Source organism: Cetorhinus maximus, chromosome 12 (assembly GCF_964194155.1).
Source record: "Cetorhinus maximus chromosome 12, sCetMax3.hap1.1, whole genome shotgun sequence".
In the NCBI taxonomy this organism is placed as follows: domain Eukaryota; kingdom Metazoa; phylum Chordata; class Chondrichthyes; order Lamniformes; family Cetorhinidae; genus Cetorhinus; species Cetorhinus maximus.
Window position 1 is genome coordinate 80840536 of NC_135890.1, and position 16760 is coordinate 80857295.

Below are 16760 nucleotides of genomic sequence, written 5' to 3' on the forward strand. Positions count from 1 at the left end.
AACAGTGGGAAAGGGCTCTTAAAAGAAGGCCATAATTGCAGAGGGTCTTTCGGGAGCAGATCTGTTGGAAACCAGATTTCGGGAGTACTCTGACACCGTGAAAGCCCCTTTGAGCACTGTTATTCGGAGCCATGGTGACAGCTGTCAGAACTTTCACTCAGATATGGACGCTGATGTTGGTGCAATGGATGCTGAAACAATAGCCATCAGACACTGCATCACGTATCTTTTCACAGGTTTGATGGAGGTGGCCACCTTATCTTGGAACAGGTGGCTCTAAGCTCTGCATAAATTAAGCCCTGTGCTAGGTGGGTGCCAGAGCGTCACCCTTCACGGCTTCAGCCTTGACACTGGCGATGGCCTCAGGAACAGCCTTTTCGATAATGGCCAGCATAATCTCCACCAGGGTGAGGAGATGCCTCCATGCCTCTCCCCCTCTAGTCCATTTCTAATGCTTCAGTTGTGTGCCACCTTCTCATACAAGAGAGAGGGAAACGTGTCAATAAGAGTTGTGCAATCTGTTTGAGTGATGTGGCTGTCATGGTTGGCAGTGTGTGAAAGCTGTAAGATGTGGATGTGAAGCTTACAAAAGTGCTTAGCGTGTGAGGGTAAGGTGAAGCATATGAATGTTAGGTGTGTATTGTAATATGCCTTCAAGGGAGTACAGCATGACATCACTCGAAGGGATGTATGTTATGTGATCCAGTTTTAGTTTCACTTTTGTTTTTCAGAATAGTACACACCCACAGCTCTGCAGTTCCGATGTCTTCAAGCTTTCTATCCATGTATATATGTTCTCATGTGCCTGGTCTTAATAAATGAACCTACAACGTGTTTACTCAATCCCTTATGAGTGATTGGTGCCTTTATATTATTATAAAAACACGACAGTATGAATCCTGATTGATTGATTGAGCAGTGGTGGAGGGTAATGATGGAGTTGGTAGGATATGGCATTTAAAGATACATTCACTGACCTTGACCACTCATGTGAAATCACCAAACTACCAATGCTGCACCCAGGTCCTTGGGGCTGCATTTCTGCCAATAACCTCGAGGCTATCTGGTCCCTCTACCTTCTCATTGAGTGTCTGGAGAGACTCCCAAACTTCTGAGAATAGAGGATAGCTCTCTTCATTTCCATCTTCCCTATCAAGACCCCCAGTGTAGCTGTCAAAAACCTGGCTGCCCACTCTCTCCCATGGTCTGCCATTCTTCATTCTTTCCGAGGTCAGATGCAGTTGCAAAACAGCTCCAGGCAATTGCTGCAGCCACAGTGTACCTCTCCTGTTAGTGGTGGTGGCTGGCTTTAAGTAGTGCCAAGTTAGTGATGATATTGGACCCCCTGCTGCTGGATGCAGTTTGTGTGCTGCCTGTATTCCACTGAATGGACTATGGGTTAATCATGTAATGTAGTCCCTGCACCCCTTTTTGGAAGCTATCCACATTAGCCCCCGCACCCCACCCCCCACCTCAAACACTGCACCAGTTCTACTTGTGGTGGAGTCCAAAACTAAATAGAAAATAGTGACTAATACATTCAAAAAAGAATTCAGCAGAAACTTCTTTACTCAGGGAGTGTCAGAATGTGGATCTTTCTACTGACATTACATCAGTGACATTTCAAAAGTACCTCATTGGCTGTAAAACGATTTGAGATGTCCGTTGGTCATGAAAAGCACTATGTAAGTGCCAATTATTTTCTTTTCATGCATTGAGTGGTTGAGGCAAATAATATGGATGCATTTAAGAGGTAGCTAGTTAAGCAAATGAGGGAGAAAGTATTGGAAGTGTTTGCTGTTAGGGTGAGATGAAATAAAATAGGAGGAGGCTTGTGTGGAGTATAATCACTGCCCTAGTGCTGTTGGGTAGAAGAGCCTACTTCAGTACAATAATACAATGTAATACCCTCTGTAATAACTCAATGGACTTAAATTCTTAATTTATATATCCTCTCCTCCATTCCTGCCTCAGCTTATTTGCTGCCTCAATATTTGACTATTCCAATGCTCTCCAGGCAGGCGTCTCATCCTCCACCCTTTGCTCACTGGCCAACATTGAGTCTTGGTCCAGCAACACCTCAGTTTCAAAATTGTCATCCCTGTGATCAAATCCCTCCATGGCCACACTCCTCTCTATCTCTGCAACCTACTACAATCCAACAGTAGACCAAAAACTCTTCCATCCTCCAACACTGGCCTCTAGTTATCCCACCGTTGGTGGCTGTGCCTTTGGTTGTCTTAGACCTAAGCCCTGTTGTTCCCTTCCTCAACCTCTCTGCCTCTCCACCTCTCTCTCTTCCTTAAAAGCTACCACTGTGGCCTCTATCCTAATACCTCCTTAAGTAACTTGGGCTTTATATCATTATAAAATACGACAGTATGAGTCTTATGATAAAATCAAAATATTGCAGATGCTGGAAATCTGAAATAAGGACAGAAAATGCTGGAAAAAAACTCAGCAGGTTTGGCAGCATCTGTGATGCTGCACAGATGCTGCCAAACCTGCTGAGTTTTTCCAACATTTTCTGTTTTCATTACAGTGAGTCCTGATTGAGCAGTGGTGGAGGGTAATTATGGAATTGGTAGAATATGGCATTTGAAGATGCATTCACTGACCTTGACCACTCATGTGAAATCACCAAACTACCAATGCTGCATCCAGGTCCTTGGGGCTGCATTTCTGCAATAACCTCAAGGCTATCTGGTCCCGCTGCCTTCTCATTGAGTGTCTGGAGAGACTCCCAAACTTCTGAGGATACAGGACAGCCCTCTTGCTTTCCATCTCCTCTATCAAGACCTCCAGTGCAGCTATCAAAAACCTGGATGCCCATTCTCTCCCATGGTCTGCATACCTCATTCTTTCCAAGGTCAGATGCAGTTACAAAAGAGCTCAATTTCTATCTATTACCATTCCTCTGGAGTGCCTTGGGATATTTTTATATGTTGCAGGTACTATAACAAGACATTGTTGTTGTGAGCACAGTCAGTGCCTTGTTTACTATAAAAGGTCAGCTCTGTTTAATAGTTTACAAAATTGCCCTTGTTGAGTGTACAGCAATGCTTTGGTATTCATTGAGTATTTACCATGTTGGATGTTTTTCAACTTAATATCCTGAGCTGCAATTCGATGCTCCTAATTATAAGGAGAGACAGCTTGATCTGGGCTTCTCTTCTTTGGTACAACTCTGAAGACGGTTTTCAGTATTGCCCCATCTAGTGATGTGAGTAGAAAATGCAGTATGGACAAAGTAAAACCCATTAATGTTGGATATGTGAAATTAAAGCAGTGAATGTGCAACAGGTTTGAAAGGATTTGAACTAGTACAGTGACTTCTTGGTTCCCATGTCAGAATTCCTGCCTCAGCAAATACCACCAAAGGCAGATTTATTTTCATTGTTGTTTTGGGGATAATGCTGTGTGCAAATTGGCTTTGGCATTTTTCCACTTAAATAGTGGGTAATTAATTAATTAAAGCAGTGTAACAATGAGTAATCATAACAGTTTAATAATGAGTAATTCTAGCAGTCTATATTCGAGAGTAATTCTAGCAGTTTAAATCTGAGAGCAATTATAATAGTGTAACAGTGGGTAAGTATAGGAGTGTAACAGTGGGTAAGTATAGGAGTGTAACAGTGGGTAAGTATAGGAGTGTAACAGTGAGTAATTTTAACACTAAGTTGGCATAATGACGTAAATTATGGAATTATAAGATTAATTATGGAAAATTACAGTGGCTAATTATAGCATTATGGTGATGAAAATTTAGCACAACTGAGGTCAACAGTTATAGAAATTATAACATTGGGCAAATATGGTACTCTAATAATAGGCTGTATAACTGGACAGTCATAAACACTATAGCTATTGGCACAATCACAATTTGGGCTGGACCTTGAATCCTACTACAAGCGTGACAATAGACCTCTCTAAGATTTATTGCTGCAATTTTTACACTGTTCAGAGTTATGTCAGAGCAATATTGATTGGCAATTAGCTTTACTGTTCTTACAGGAATAAATGCAAATGCAACTGGGTTCACTGCTGTTGCTATGCAGGAAGGTGAGTCGGATGTGGTTGAAGTCCGTGTTTCAAACCATTCAAGTGGTGACAGCTTGGAGGTGCTGATCAACCATGGGATTGTTACTTTCAATGAACAGAACTGGATGGATCTTAAAGGTGAGTTTCCTGTTGAATTGGCGAGTACTCAGATGACCTGAATACACCCAACTCTTTCATAAGGTCCCCAGACTGATAACTCTTATCTCGTCAGCTGTGCTTCAGTTGGTAGCACTCTCACCCTGGTTCAAGTCACACTCCAAGCACTTGGCCACTAAGATGTTGACACTTGAGCTGTACTGAGGGAGTGCTGCACTGTTGAAGCTGCCATATTTTTGGATGCGACGTATATTGAGACCCCATCTGCCCTCTCTGAGACGTAAAAGACCCCGTGGCCCTATTTTGAAGAAGACAATGTGAGTCCTGAAAGCGCCCTGGCTAATATTTACCCCTCAAACAACATCACTAAATAGATCATCTGGTTGTTATCAATTGCTGTTTGTGGAACCTTGCTGTGCCCAAATTGGCAGCTAAGTTTCCTAAATTACAACACGGGCTACACTTTAAATAGTCCTTAATAGGGTGTAAAGTTCTGAGAACATGAAAAGTGCTAAATAAATGCAAGCTTCTTTTTCTTATTCTAATGAGCCATCTTTTCAGGCAAGTACACCACATGGCCATGATGTGATATCAAGGAGTACTTATTTGGCTGTTTGTCCTCTCCCAGGTGTTTTTGTGTATTCAGCCAACTCGCAGAATGTTACTGCCATGTTTCCTTCTGGAGCTGGTGTGGAAATGCAGGCGAGGGGCACAATCTTGAGCATCATGGTTCTTTTGCCGGAGACATTTGTGAACCAGACGGAGGGTCTCTTTGGAGTGATGAATAACAACCCAGATGATGACTTCACCTTCAGAAATGGCTCAGTTCTATCTGCTGATGCCAGTCAGGAAATGCTCTACAAACTGGGTGGCAGCTGTGAGTAGAAGGCTTCCTGTGAAGTTCGCTCTCCCTTTTGAGCTAAATGTAGAATTACATTTTGCCGTATGGCATTTTAAATCAATCCAAATCCAGCTCTAATCTTGTGATGCCCAATTTAATAAACAAAACTAACATGACAAGACAATAGGTTTTTGCAATAGATTATTGAATGTGAACACAGATACTTCCCTGTATAATTGGTGTATTGTTCAATTGATCTGTCCTTGATTATGTTACTCTGGTAACTGATCTAAGCTCACTATGCTTGATTGGTTAAGCCTGGATGATGACTCAGAGCTAAAGTAAACTGAAGCTAGAGCTAGGATAAGCATGGGTGCAAACAATTTATGATTGCATTGATATTTTAAAGCATTGTAAATAAACCGGTTGCACACTTAGAAACTAATGTCATCTCTGCATTGCTCCAAGGTAAATCAGATATAAAATATACAGCAAATCGGCAAAACACAATTGGATCCTGCTCTTGTCTGCCAAAACTGCTCATTATTCCAGGGTCACCCTGATAAGTCCCAGTTCCTCTTCTCCAATACTAACTAAACCTCTCCCTTTTGTTCCCTCCATCTTTAGTTCGAACAATAGATGCGAGGAGTTCATGCACTTGTCATTAAGATTGCGACCACCTGATCAGCTGACTGCTGCTTCCCTCCCTTGCTCTTGACTACAAAGCCAAACTCCCCCTAGGATTTCCCTCTGCCCTAGCGCTGGATGCAGCTCTATCTCTCTCCTTTTTCTCCTATTTCCTTCATTCCCTCTTCAAACATCTTGTCCACGAAACCCACCTGCTACTCCCTCGACCCTATTCTCACTGAACTGCTGACTCCCCAACTTCCCTTCCTGGCTCTCGTGCTAGTTAATATTGTAAATGGCTCTCTCTCCTACACCCTCACTTTCAAAGCTGCCGTCATCACCTGAAAGCACAACTTTGGATTCCACACATATGCCAGGGGTACCCATCCTGTCTCTGATTTATCACGTTGCTTGTCCGACATCAGCCAAAATTTCATCTAATTAAATATTGGAAAGATTGGTGCCATTTGGCTGGATTCCATGGCCAGCAGCAAAGTGACAGTGTTCACCACTGTCATTGAACCTAACTACAGATCTACATACCGTGACCCTACGGCAAGAGTTTGAGTTTGAAGGAGGGCAGATTCCCTCCTGGCATCGACCTCAGTGATGCCCAGTTGTGGGCATGGCTTCCAATCGCTACACCACAAAATCTACAAGCCAGGCTGCTTCAGCAAAAAGGCACTGAAACATGAGATTAAATCAGAATTATTTGGCATGAATCATTTTACAAAATTAAACGTTTAAACATATTTTAATAATTTTGATCAGAACCATTTTTATACAAACTTCGAAGACCTCTGAAATCATTTTAAAAAGCAATTATATAGCAAAACATTTAAAAAGTCTGATAAATCATGCTAAGAAGTCAAAGGTTTTACTTTTTAACAAGATTTATCAGACTTCAACATAATTGGCATTTTAACAAGAATTTTCCAATCTTTCAAAGGCTTGCAGGTTGACATTTTACCAAAATTTATCTGATTTGTTTAAAAAGCCATTTGCGTTAAAACAATAAAAAAGTCTGATAAATCCTCCTAAAACATTTAAAATGTCAGATTAATGTTCCTCCAGTTTTATTTCATTGAATCTGTTTTCACATTTAAAAGACCCTTTCCCACGCGGGCCTCCTCAGAGGTTTTCGCGAATTGAGAGGAGGCTCCTTAACGCCCGGAAATAACACAGTTCTAATATTCTCGGGGTGAGTACTTCATTGTTAGTGGGCGATGTGCTGAACTTCATGCTTGCTCCCAACCTGCCTTTTAAATCTGCAGCTCGGTGGTAGATGTTGCGAGGCCCATGGAGCAATGTTGGTTGGCTCGCTGCAACTTTCCGGATTTAAGTTACGTTTGCTCGCTAACGTCTAACAACGGCAAATGCGGAGCATGTCGCCATTACTGGCACCGCATAATCTGCCCCGCTGTCTTTGGCCCCTGCCAAACATTCCATTCTCTACTCACTGATTCCAGCACAATGTCTACGGCCAGGATTTTCTGGCCCTGTCGCATTGGGACCCACCGCGGGAGATTCGGCAGCCCAGCCAAAAGCCCATTGACTTTCGGCAGGACCGAATGACCCCGGTGGTGGGCAGGGCCAGAAAATCCCGTCCCATGTCCAATTCAACGCTAAGCTAAACTTCTGACCTCATAGCCTTTCCATAAATCAAGACCACCCATTTCCATCTCTGCAATGTCATCTGTTCCTGCCAATTTGCCTCATCCATGCCTTTATTTCCCCCAGACTCAACTATTCCAATGCTCTTCTGGCCAGACTCCCATCTTACAACTTTTGTTCAAAACTCTCCGTATCCTAACTCGCATTAAGCCACATTCAGCCATCACCCTTTTCAAGCTGATCTACATTGGCCCTTGGTCCAGTAGCACTGTAAAATTCTCCTCTCTGTGATCTTGTTCCTCTCTACCTCCCTTGCCTCCTACAACCCTCCAAGATTTCTGCAAAAATTGGGTTGGACCATCCCTGACACTTGCTTAAAACAGGCATTAGACTCTTCACATATGTAAGGGAGGGGTTTCATGCCTGCTGTAGGCCTCCTTCCAGAAATTGGTTTTTGCAGAGTGGAGCAAGTGTCAATCCTGCTCTGCTCATGATTCTTGAGTGGCCACTGCAGCCTGAGCACTGGTTGCCAACAAATGATAACACAGTTGTGGAAGCAGGACTGCTTCCCTGACTCCACAATATCCTGATTACCATTCCACCCACTTCCCTCATCTCCTGGGAGTTACCTTTGGACCACTGCCAATGAGACAAGTGATCCAGAAAATAGCCTTCAAATGAGCAACACTCCCTGTGGGGATGCAACTGGTGCTGACAAGTTGCCTAAATTACTGACATGCAGCACAATTTTAGGCCAGGCTTGGGCTTCCCTGATTGGATGTGTGCTGCCTCCACAGTGCTGGAATTTCTAATCCAATTCCTCTGCAATGCCCTTCTCTCTTAATTTAATACTTAATACAACATTTCCTGCATAAATTTCAGCCTAATCTGAAATGACCACAGAATTCTTTGATTAAATCTTTGCCACCTCAGGGAATTAGTGATCATGCTTCATGTTCCAGAGCTTTAATGTGTAGTCACTATTACTTATTATTATTAGTCTTCTGTTGAAAACACCTATTGCTCTAACCTTGGCTCAGATTTTCCCAGCACTTTAGAAATGTGGAACAACTTCCCTCCCATCACTTCTGTTTTACAATGCACAGGCTTTTCAGACCCAATCCTATCTTTGGTCCTATCTTGTGATTTACTTCATCTCTTCTACATTTTCAAGCTCTGTGATCTGTTCAGAAACCAGACTAGACCCTTCACTTCTCAGGTAGAAGCAGCTAATATTGTGTTCTGAATCTTTTGTATCAGTTCTGTAAATTTGTCACAGCGCACTGTTCAGTGGTCTTTGATGGCGCACACTGGCTTCATTAATTTTATGTTTTCTTTTTAGGGGCGATTGAAAATAAAAGCTCTCTCTTCACTTACGACAGCCCGTTCTTGCTGGACAATTATTTGCTTGCTCCCAAACATGACCCGGACTTCACTCCCATTTTCAATGTGTCGGAGGACTCTGGAGATCCACTGTATGCTGAAATGTTGGCCCTGTGTCAAGGAAATAAGTTTTGCCAATTTGATACTCTTGTAACCAGGAGCCTTCAGGTGGGAAAGGCAACAAAGTTCTCCTATGGAAGCTACGTTACATTGATTGAAAACCTTGAGCCAGGTGAGATATGTAACTGCTGTTCTACCTGTTAACTCTCTATATAAAATGACATAGAAATCACAGCACAGAAACTGACCTTTCAGTCTAACTGGTCCATGTCAATGTTTATGTTCCAAACAAGCTTCTCTCATCCTATTTTATCCAATCACATTAGCATCTCTTTCTATCCCTTTCTCTCTCATGTACTTTTCTAACTTCTCCTCAGGTGCTTCTATGCTATTGCCTCAACTCTCCATGTTGTAGCATGTTCCACATTCCCTCCATTCCCTGGGTAAAGGGCTTTCTGCAGAATTCCTTATTGGATTTATTAGTAACCATTTTATATTTATGACATCTAATTTTGGATTCCCCCATGGGTGAAACAATCTTCTTTATAGTTACCCTATCAAATCATTTCATAACTTTATTCTCATCCTTTTCATCTTCTATCTTTGTATTCCTAATGCATTGGGATCTTCAACCTGCGAACATAGAAGTGGGAATTGTGCACTTGATGGAGTGCAGTAAGCTATTAACTATGAGGACCACACAACTTTCTAACCTATTCTTTTGCCTTTTGTGGATTGTATGGCCGTGTACCCCCAGTGAGTCTTGAGGGCAGCGGGCCTTGAATCTTTATGCCCTTTAATTTGCATTTACGGAAACATGTTGCTCAGGAGAACTCCCTGATCATCATCACATAGCATCATGGTATTCCTTTAGATTCAGCTGAGCAGACAGATGGGGCACAGTTAAACACCTCATCTGAAAGACAGTACCTCCAATAATGCAGTAATTGCCGATAATGAAACATCAATCTGGATTATCCCCTGCTAAACTGGGGCCTGAACCATGATCTGATTAGAGAGAAGATTGGAGAGATGACTGGAAGACAGAGTTTAAGATATTGAGTTTGAGGGGGCTTTTGTAATCGTGGAAAGAGGTAGAAATGTGGGGGAGACGATGCTAAAGTATATGTAAGAGGCAGCTGAAGGCTGTGACATCAACAGTTGAAGAGTGGAATAGGGCAATAGGCAGAAGAACTCGGGTAGAAGACTTTAAGGCATGAGCTGGGATATGGGCTGTGCATGGGTTGCAAAGGGTTTGGTGGGGCAAGGCTGTGGAAATTAAACCAAGGATGGCGAACCAATGCAGGATGCTAAGGATAGAGATGGTGGACCAGCAGGACAAGGTGTGAGCAATGGATGGAGTTTATGTAAGGTGGGGCTTGGCAGGCAGGTCAGGAGGTGTCAGACTTGGAAGTAACAAAAGCCTAGAAACCTACAGCAGATCATTTATCCATCATGGTTGTGCCAGACCTTTGAAAGAGCAATCCAAACAGTCCCATTTCCCTGCCCTTTCCCACACAGCACTGCAACTTCTCCCTCTTCAGACACATCACTTGGAAAGTTGTTACTTTTGAACGCAATGGGTTTTGGGCAGCGAGGGTGAGGAGTGGCAAAATGACTTTGCTGTGATCTAAGTGAGTGGCCTTGGTTTTGGTTAGGACGTGGGGTTCAAAGCTCAGCTTGGCATTAAACAGGACATTCAGGTTGCACTGTTTTGGGTTTAGCCAGGGAAGGCAGTTGGGAGTGGGATGGATGCAGAGCTTTTCGTGGGAACTGAATGGAAGGTTGTTGGTCAGTTGATAATGGTTCTGCTGATTGACAACTCGATGGCTAATGGTGGAGGTATGCTGGAGGAGGGTGTAGTGGTGGTCTGTGGGAAAGCAACAGGAAGATCAAGGATGACACAAAAGGATCACATTAATATGGTTGGTGGCTTTGACTAAGATGATTTTAGAGAAAAATAGGCTGCCCATCAGAATTACCAATACTCTTAATCCTCCCTGAGCTGGTGCTAGTCAATATGGGATCCCAGAGGAATATGTGATTTGTGTGTTTTGAATCAGTGTTCTAAAGGTTCAGATTTTTAAATACGGCTTCCGTTGCATTTTTCAGATCAATGCTCAGGAGGAAGGACTCATAAATCTTGCTTTCCTAAAACTGTCAGTGTTAGATGAAAGGTTTGTTGCTGAAAATACTGTCAGACAAAGATTTCCCAACAAATAAAGGACGCTCTGTGACAGACACGAGATTATAATCTTCTGAAGCTTCTTTGTGTTTCTGAATATTGGATTTCACATCAGTGACAATCCCTTTTGATTTTCTTTTCCTTCTTTAGTGACCTCCTGTGGGTTTCTGGAAGAGCCCAAGAATGGGAAAAAGAAAGGGAACTTCTACTTGGTTGGAGCATCTATAAATTTTACTTGTAATCAGGGCCACATTCGTTCGGGATCGGCCATGCGTACCTGCCTGCCAACTGGCCAGTGGTCTGGGGAGCCCACCTTCTGTATATCTGGTAAGAGAGTTCCCTCATAAACAAGTCTATATACACACTCACACTGTTATATCCTTAATACAAACAGAAAATGGTGGAAATACTCAGTAGGTCTGGTAGGATTTGTTGAAAGAAACAGAGTAAATATTTCAAGGCTCTGACCTTTCATCAGAAAAGAGTATTTCCAGCATTTTTCTTTTTTATTTCAGATTTCCAGCATCCGCAGTATTTTGCTTTTGGGCTACCATTTCCTTCCTTGCACTCCTGAGTGCTGACTCGTGCTCTGGTGCACTTCCATGGCACCAGCTTCCCTTTCAGCATGTTGTCCAAGTTACCATTCGTCATGTGAGCCTGGATGAATGACTACATGCTCAACTCCATCCTCAGTTGACACCCAGCTTTGAGCATTGCTCACTGACCACCAGGGATCCAATGTGATATTGACCCCTCTCTGAGATAGTGTGCCCAATCATAATGTCCCAATTACTCCCCTGATTGGCTAACTCAGCACGGGCCACAGATTGATCCTGAATAACTGTACTATTATTCTGACTCAGTACTTGTCATTAAGAACTAAGAGGACACCCCCTTTTATAAACCACCCATGGGTTTGCCTACTGAAAGACAATTGGAAATTCAAGCAGTTGTCCGAGCTATTAGCAGAGCTGTCTGCTGGCTGGAAAGCGGGGATCTGGAATGGGACAAACTTCTCACACAGCAGCTTCCAAGCTGATCTCTCTGTCAGTGAATTTGCACAGTGTTCAGTACTTTAAGTGGCACTGTATGGGAGAAGGCAAGTTTGGGAAACCAGCTACTAGGAGAGCCTTACTGGCAGAACTCAGTACACCAGGGAGACATGCAGAGCCTAATTAGCAACACCCACCGTGATGTCACCAACCATAATTGCAGATCTGACAGCAACCGTGGAGAACTGGCTTCACAGGCTCTTGGTAAGCAGAGGGGCAGATACAGAGCTTCACCACCTGCTATAAGTGTATAAGTGGTTAATACATAATAGCTTTAGCAAAACCAGTGACCGTAACAACCAGCTTCCGACTCCAATCTGCCTCCAGCTCCTTCCAGAAATGCTGCATTGCTGACCTGAAGTTTTTACCCCAGAAGGATCGCCAACGCCTCATCCTGGTTACTCGCAGAGGCATGCATAGTTTAGAGCGATGTCTTTCAGCCAACATGTTAAGTCAAAGCCCTCCCTGTCTGTCAGATCAGGGAGATGCAAAAGATCCTGTTGTGCCATTTGAAGAAAATCAGTGTGCTGACCAACATTCCTTCCTTTACCAGAGTGATCAAAAAAAAAAGATTATCTGGTCATTCATTCCTTTGCCGATTGTGTGATCTTGCTGTGTAGAAATTGGCTGCCTATCCATACAGAATTACCTAAGCTCAATACGGCAGCAGTGGCAGTACTGCAGCTGGAGTAGGGAGGGGACCCCCTTGTCTCAGGACAATCAAATTGAAGTGATGGCCCTTCAAATGGGAAACATCTCAGGCTGTCCAGGTGACAAGATACTATTTTATATATATAAGTGGATTACAGATTTTTTAAAAAATTGCCTTCTGCATGTGAGATTCATGATGATTTTCTAAATCATTTTTACTTCTCCTTTCTACCCAGCAGACACAAAACCCCACCTAATGGACACATTTAGAAATTACAATGCTATGGCCTCATTTAAGATTCTAAAACTTATCTGGTGGAAACATGTTTTATTTATTGGAGCATATGATTGAACCTGTATTGGCAAGTCTCCAGAATATTATTAGAGCATTTCAAAGGCCCACATCTTATCGTAAAGCAGAATAAATTAGATTCCTTACCAGCATGGAGTAAGACAGCTATCATGAAAACAGCAGTGTTCCCGTATGTGCAGAGAGTGCAATAAAATCTCAAACACATTCAGCACATTGGCACTGAGAGTACTGAAGGTTGTATGGAAATTTTATCTTGATTTTGTTTGTGCTATGTTATTAAATTTTATTGTCCTGGTGGAGTGCTGATTGAGGTAAATGTACCATGGGGGATGGGACTGAGCTGGAAAAACAACCAAAGACCTGGGATTCATCAGTGATCTGCTGGGGTCGTGGGGGCAGAGGTGGGGGGTGAGGAGGGGGTCACGACAGTTGGTATCACTGCCTCTGGGGCAGGGGGTAGAAAGCTTACCCAGAGTTTAAGTTCATGATCACTCTGTGGTACTGCTTTCTGGCATGCATCTTGTATGGTCACTGGTTGAGGGCAATGTCTGGCACAAGGGTGATGACACTCTGGTTGAACAGCCTGCCAGGCCTTTTTGCTCAAGCTCATACATAAAGAATGGCCACTTGGGTAAATGACCAGCCACCATGGCACCAAGACCACTATGTTCAAAAGAGGATAATGGAAACTCAGGAAGGGAGGAGAGGGGGAACTCCCCCCCCCCCCCCCCCCGCCCCCCCCCCCCCCCCCCCCCCCCCCCCCCCCAACCCCCTCACCCCCATGTTAGGAGAAACTCATTTATACCCCTTGACAGAAATTGAATTTATATAGCATCTTTCAATACCTCAGGACATCCCAAAGTGCTTTGCAGCTAATAAAGTACTTGTGAAGTGTGCTCATGGTTGGGGTGCCTCCCAGCAGTTAACTAGTTCACTGGAACTCACATTTCTGTCAATGTACACCTGGTTCATAACTTAGCCCAGCTATCAAACCATGTGAGGACAATATGCCCATGCAGGAGCTAGGCAACCACAGGAAAGGAAGAAAGACTTGCATTTACATAGTGCCTTTCATGACCAACTGGCCTCTCAAAGCACCTCACAACAAATGCAGTACTTTAGAAATGTAGTCACTATTGTAATGGAAGAAACATGGCAATCAATTTGCACACAGCAAGCTCCTACAAACACCATTGTGATAATGATCAGATAATCTGTTTTAGTGATGTTGATTGAGGAATAACTGTGGGCCAGGACACCAGAGATAGCTCTCCCCCTGCCCTTCAAAATAGTGTTACTTGTGAGAGCAGATGAGGTCTCATTTTAGTGTCTCATTGAAAGGTGGCATCTCTGACGGTGCTGCACGTCCTCAGGACTGCACTGGAGTTATCAGCCTAGATTGTTGTGCTGAAGCCCTGGAGTGGATCTTGAATCCACAATCTTCAAAATCAGAGGCAAGAATGCTACCAACTGAGCCATGGCTAATAAGGAACAATGTGAAGAAAACCATTGTGATCCTGAAGCAAAGGTTCTGCTGCCTGAACCAGAAAGAATGAGTCCTCCAGTACTCACCAGCATGAGTGCCCAAGTTTGTGTTGGTTGGCTGTACTCTACACAATGTGGCTGACATGTGGGTGCAGTCCTTAACATTTCATATTTGGAAACCATACAGGGAGAAGCTGAAGGAGGAAGGGGAGACAGGGAGAAGGCATCCGAGACCACTACGCCCTGGATTGGCTGCCCATGAGCACCTACAGACTCTGGTTCACCTAAGACCTCATCCCTCATCATTGTTCCACAATTCCCCACCTTTCAATTCATCCTCTGCGTACCATCAGAGTGTCAACAAAAATCATTTCCATAACTTGTCGAATAACACATCCAATAATATATATATATAGATAAAACTGAACTAGTCATCCTTGTGCATCCACGTCTGTCTTGTGGGTACCTTTGCCTGTCCTAATGCTCCTACGCAATGCTAACCCAATGACAGCAACATGGCTGCTGGAAGGCTGCTGACTTTCACTTGGGAAGACTGCAGATGGCATTGCAGACTGAACTCCTGGAGCTCCTGGCGGCCTGGCTTTGGACTGCGCCATCTCAGCGTGGGCAGCCTGGGTTAGCTGGCTGACAGGCAACAACAGGGAAACTAGTGGAATGGCAACAGTGGGAGCATAAATGCTCTCATTCTGAGAGAGGACAGAAGGTCATGTTCCATGATGCCACAGGCACCCTCCAGGACAGCACCTCGGTAAACTTGGTAATATATTGGAGTACATATTGCTGGATTTCTGAGACCCTGCAAATCCATTTGAGCACTGAGATCCACATACATGATGACAGCAGTCGGCTTGCATGGCAGTAAGCTTGAATCTCACCACCTCAGCCTGAACTTCCACTGCTGCACTGAGTCTTTGGGAAGCTTTCACTTCTGCTGAAATGGAAACTGAGACAATGCTCACCAAACACTGGCAAGTCCACAACTCATGAAGATGACCACTACTTGCACACTGGAATGGATGGACTCCAAACTCTGTGTGAAACCCTGTCCCAAGTTGGAGCTGGACTCCTCCATGCCCCTTGATAGTGACAACAGGCTACATGGCAGGCCCACTAATGCAACCATCACCTTGTCTTGCATGCCCATCGGCATTCTCCTGCAGGATGTCCCGTCAAAGTCCACATCCGAGTCCTTGGCAGCAGAACTGGTCTGCAATCTCTTGTCATGTTTTTATAATATTGTTATGGCACAGCTGATGGTAACTGCTGAACTGTTCAAATCCCAAAGGGAACTTGAAACAACTGCCGCAACCTGTTCTGAAATTTGTATAAATTTCGAGATGTGTGCCTTGAATTCAGTAGTAATAAGACCACCAAATCTTATAGCTTTTTACAAAACTAGATTAAACATTTATTAATCGAAGAAATTATTTTAAATACAAAAATAGATCTACAAATTACTACTATGATAACTTCTAAATCCCCTACTTAATCTGACTCCCAGTTATACTTCTGTCAAGGCAACAGTAAGACACATATTTCAAAAAGACCCAGGCAAAGTAAACGATACCCTGAACAGTCGAATTCAAAGTGAGTTCGCTTAACTTCAGTCCCTGGAGACAGCAGTTTGGTACATACAGGTTGAAGGCATTTCACACTTGTTGAATCATAGACTGCCTTCACTTACAGACAGCCTTCACACCTTTATACATATTTTCCCCTTTGAAAGCAAATACCCATTGTTTCACTATGTCTTTGGACTTTACCTTCCTGATAATACGAATCTCTCATAGCATTAAGTTTTACCAGTAATCTTTGGGGAAAATAAATAAACAGACTATTTCTTACTACTTCTGCTGGCTAGGTATACATTACACCCCCACTTTTGAATTAAAGCCACACTAATTTGTTTAAAAATGCAAATTGCTCCCTTTACACTTCACATTCTAAAACATCCTCATGTTTACCTAATTAACATTTCAACTTCTCTAATTAACTTCTCTTCTTACATCAAAGCACTCAAACTAGCTGCCTCTAATTCAATTAAGTCTCACTCATACACACACACATAGACACAGACTTTATTTACAATCAATTCTAATAACATTATGGACATTATTATATCTTCCTGACAGATATAAAAAGCACTAATCGTTCATAGTGGGATTGTATAAGCACCTTGTGGGCCCATTCATTGAGATTAGGCACATGGGAACATTTGCACAAAGGTAGAAAGCCTGAAGATGTCAGAACTGTAGAGCTTTGTGTGTGTGTGTGAGCTCTGCTGAGAGCAAGAGGGAAACTAAAACTGGATCACATGACACACACCCCTTCAAGTGATGTCATGCTGTAGTCCCTTCAAGGCATATTACA

The 16760-nt window shown here is 43.2% G+C and overlaps 2 protein-coding genes across 4 annotated transcripts in view; both read left to right on the top strand.

Moving 5' to 3' along the window:
- Positions 1-7771, top strand: part of LOC144687635 (synergin gamma-like) — a 450053-nt gene extending 442282 nt beyond the window's left edge. The window contains exon 7 of the transcript XR_013578181.1: positions 7761-7771. The gene's annotated coding sequence lies outside the window, so the exon portion shown is untranslated. The remainder of the gene's footprint in view (positions 1-7760) is intronic.
- The window catches only part of susd2 (sushi domain containing 2), a 125824-nt gene that overhangs the window by 65578 nt on the left and 43486 nt on the right, over positions 1-16760 (top strand). For all 3 annotated transcript variants that reach the window (XM_078554004.1, XM_078554005.1, XM_078554006.1), the window contains exons 10-13: positions 4015-4179; positions 4787-5035; positions 8583-8855; positions 11019-11195. In XM_078554004.1, coding sequence (XP_078410130.1) covers positions 4015-4179; positions 4787-5035; positions 8583-8855; positions 11019-11195 — 864 coding nt within the window. The remainder of the gene's footprint in view (positions 1-4014; positions 4180-4786; positions 5036-8582; positions 8856-11018; positions 11196-16760) is intronic.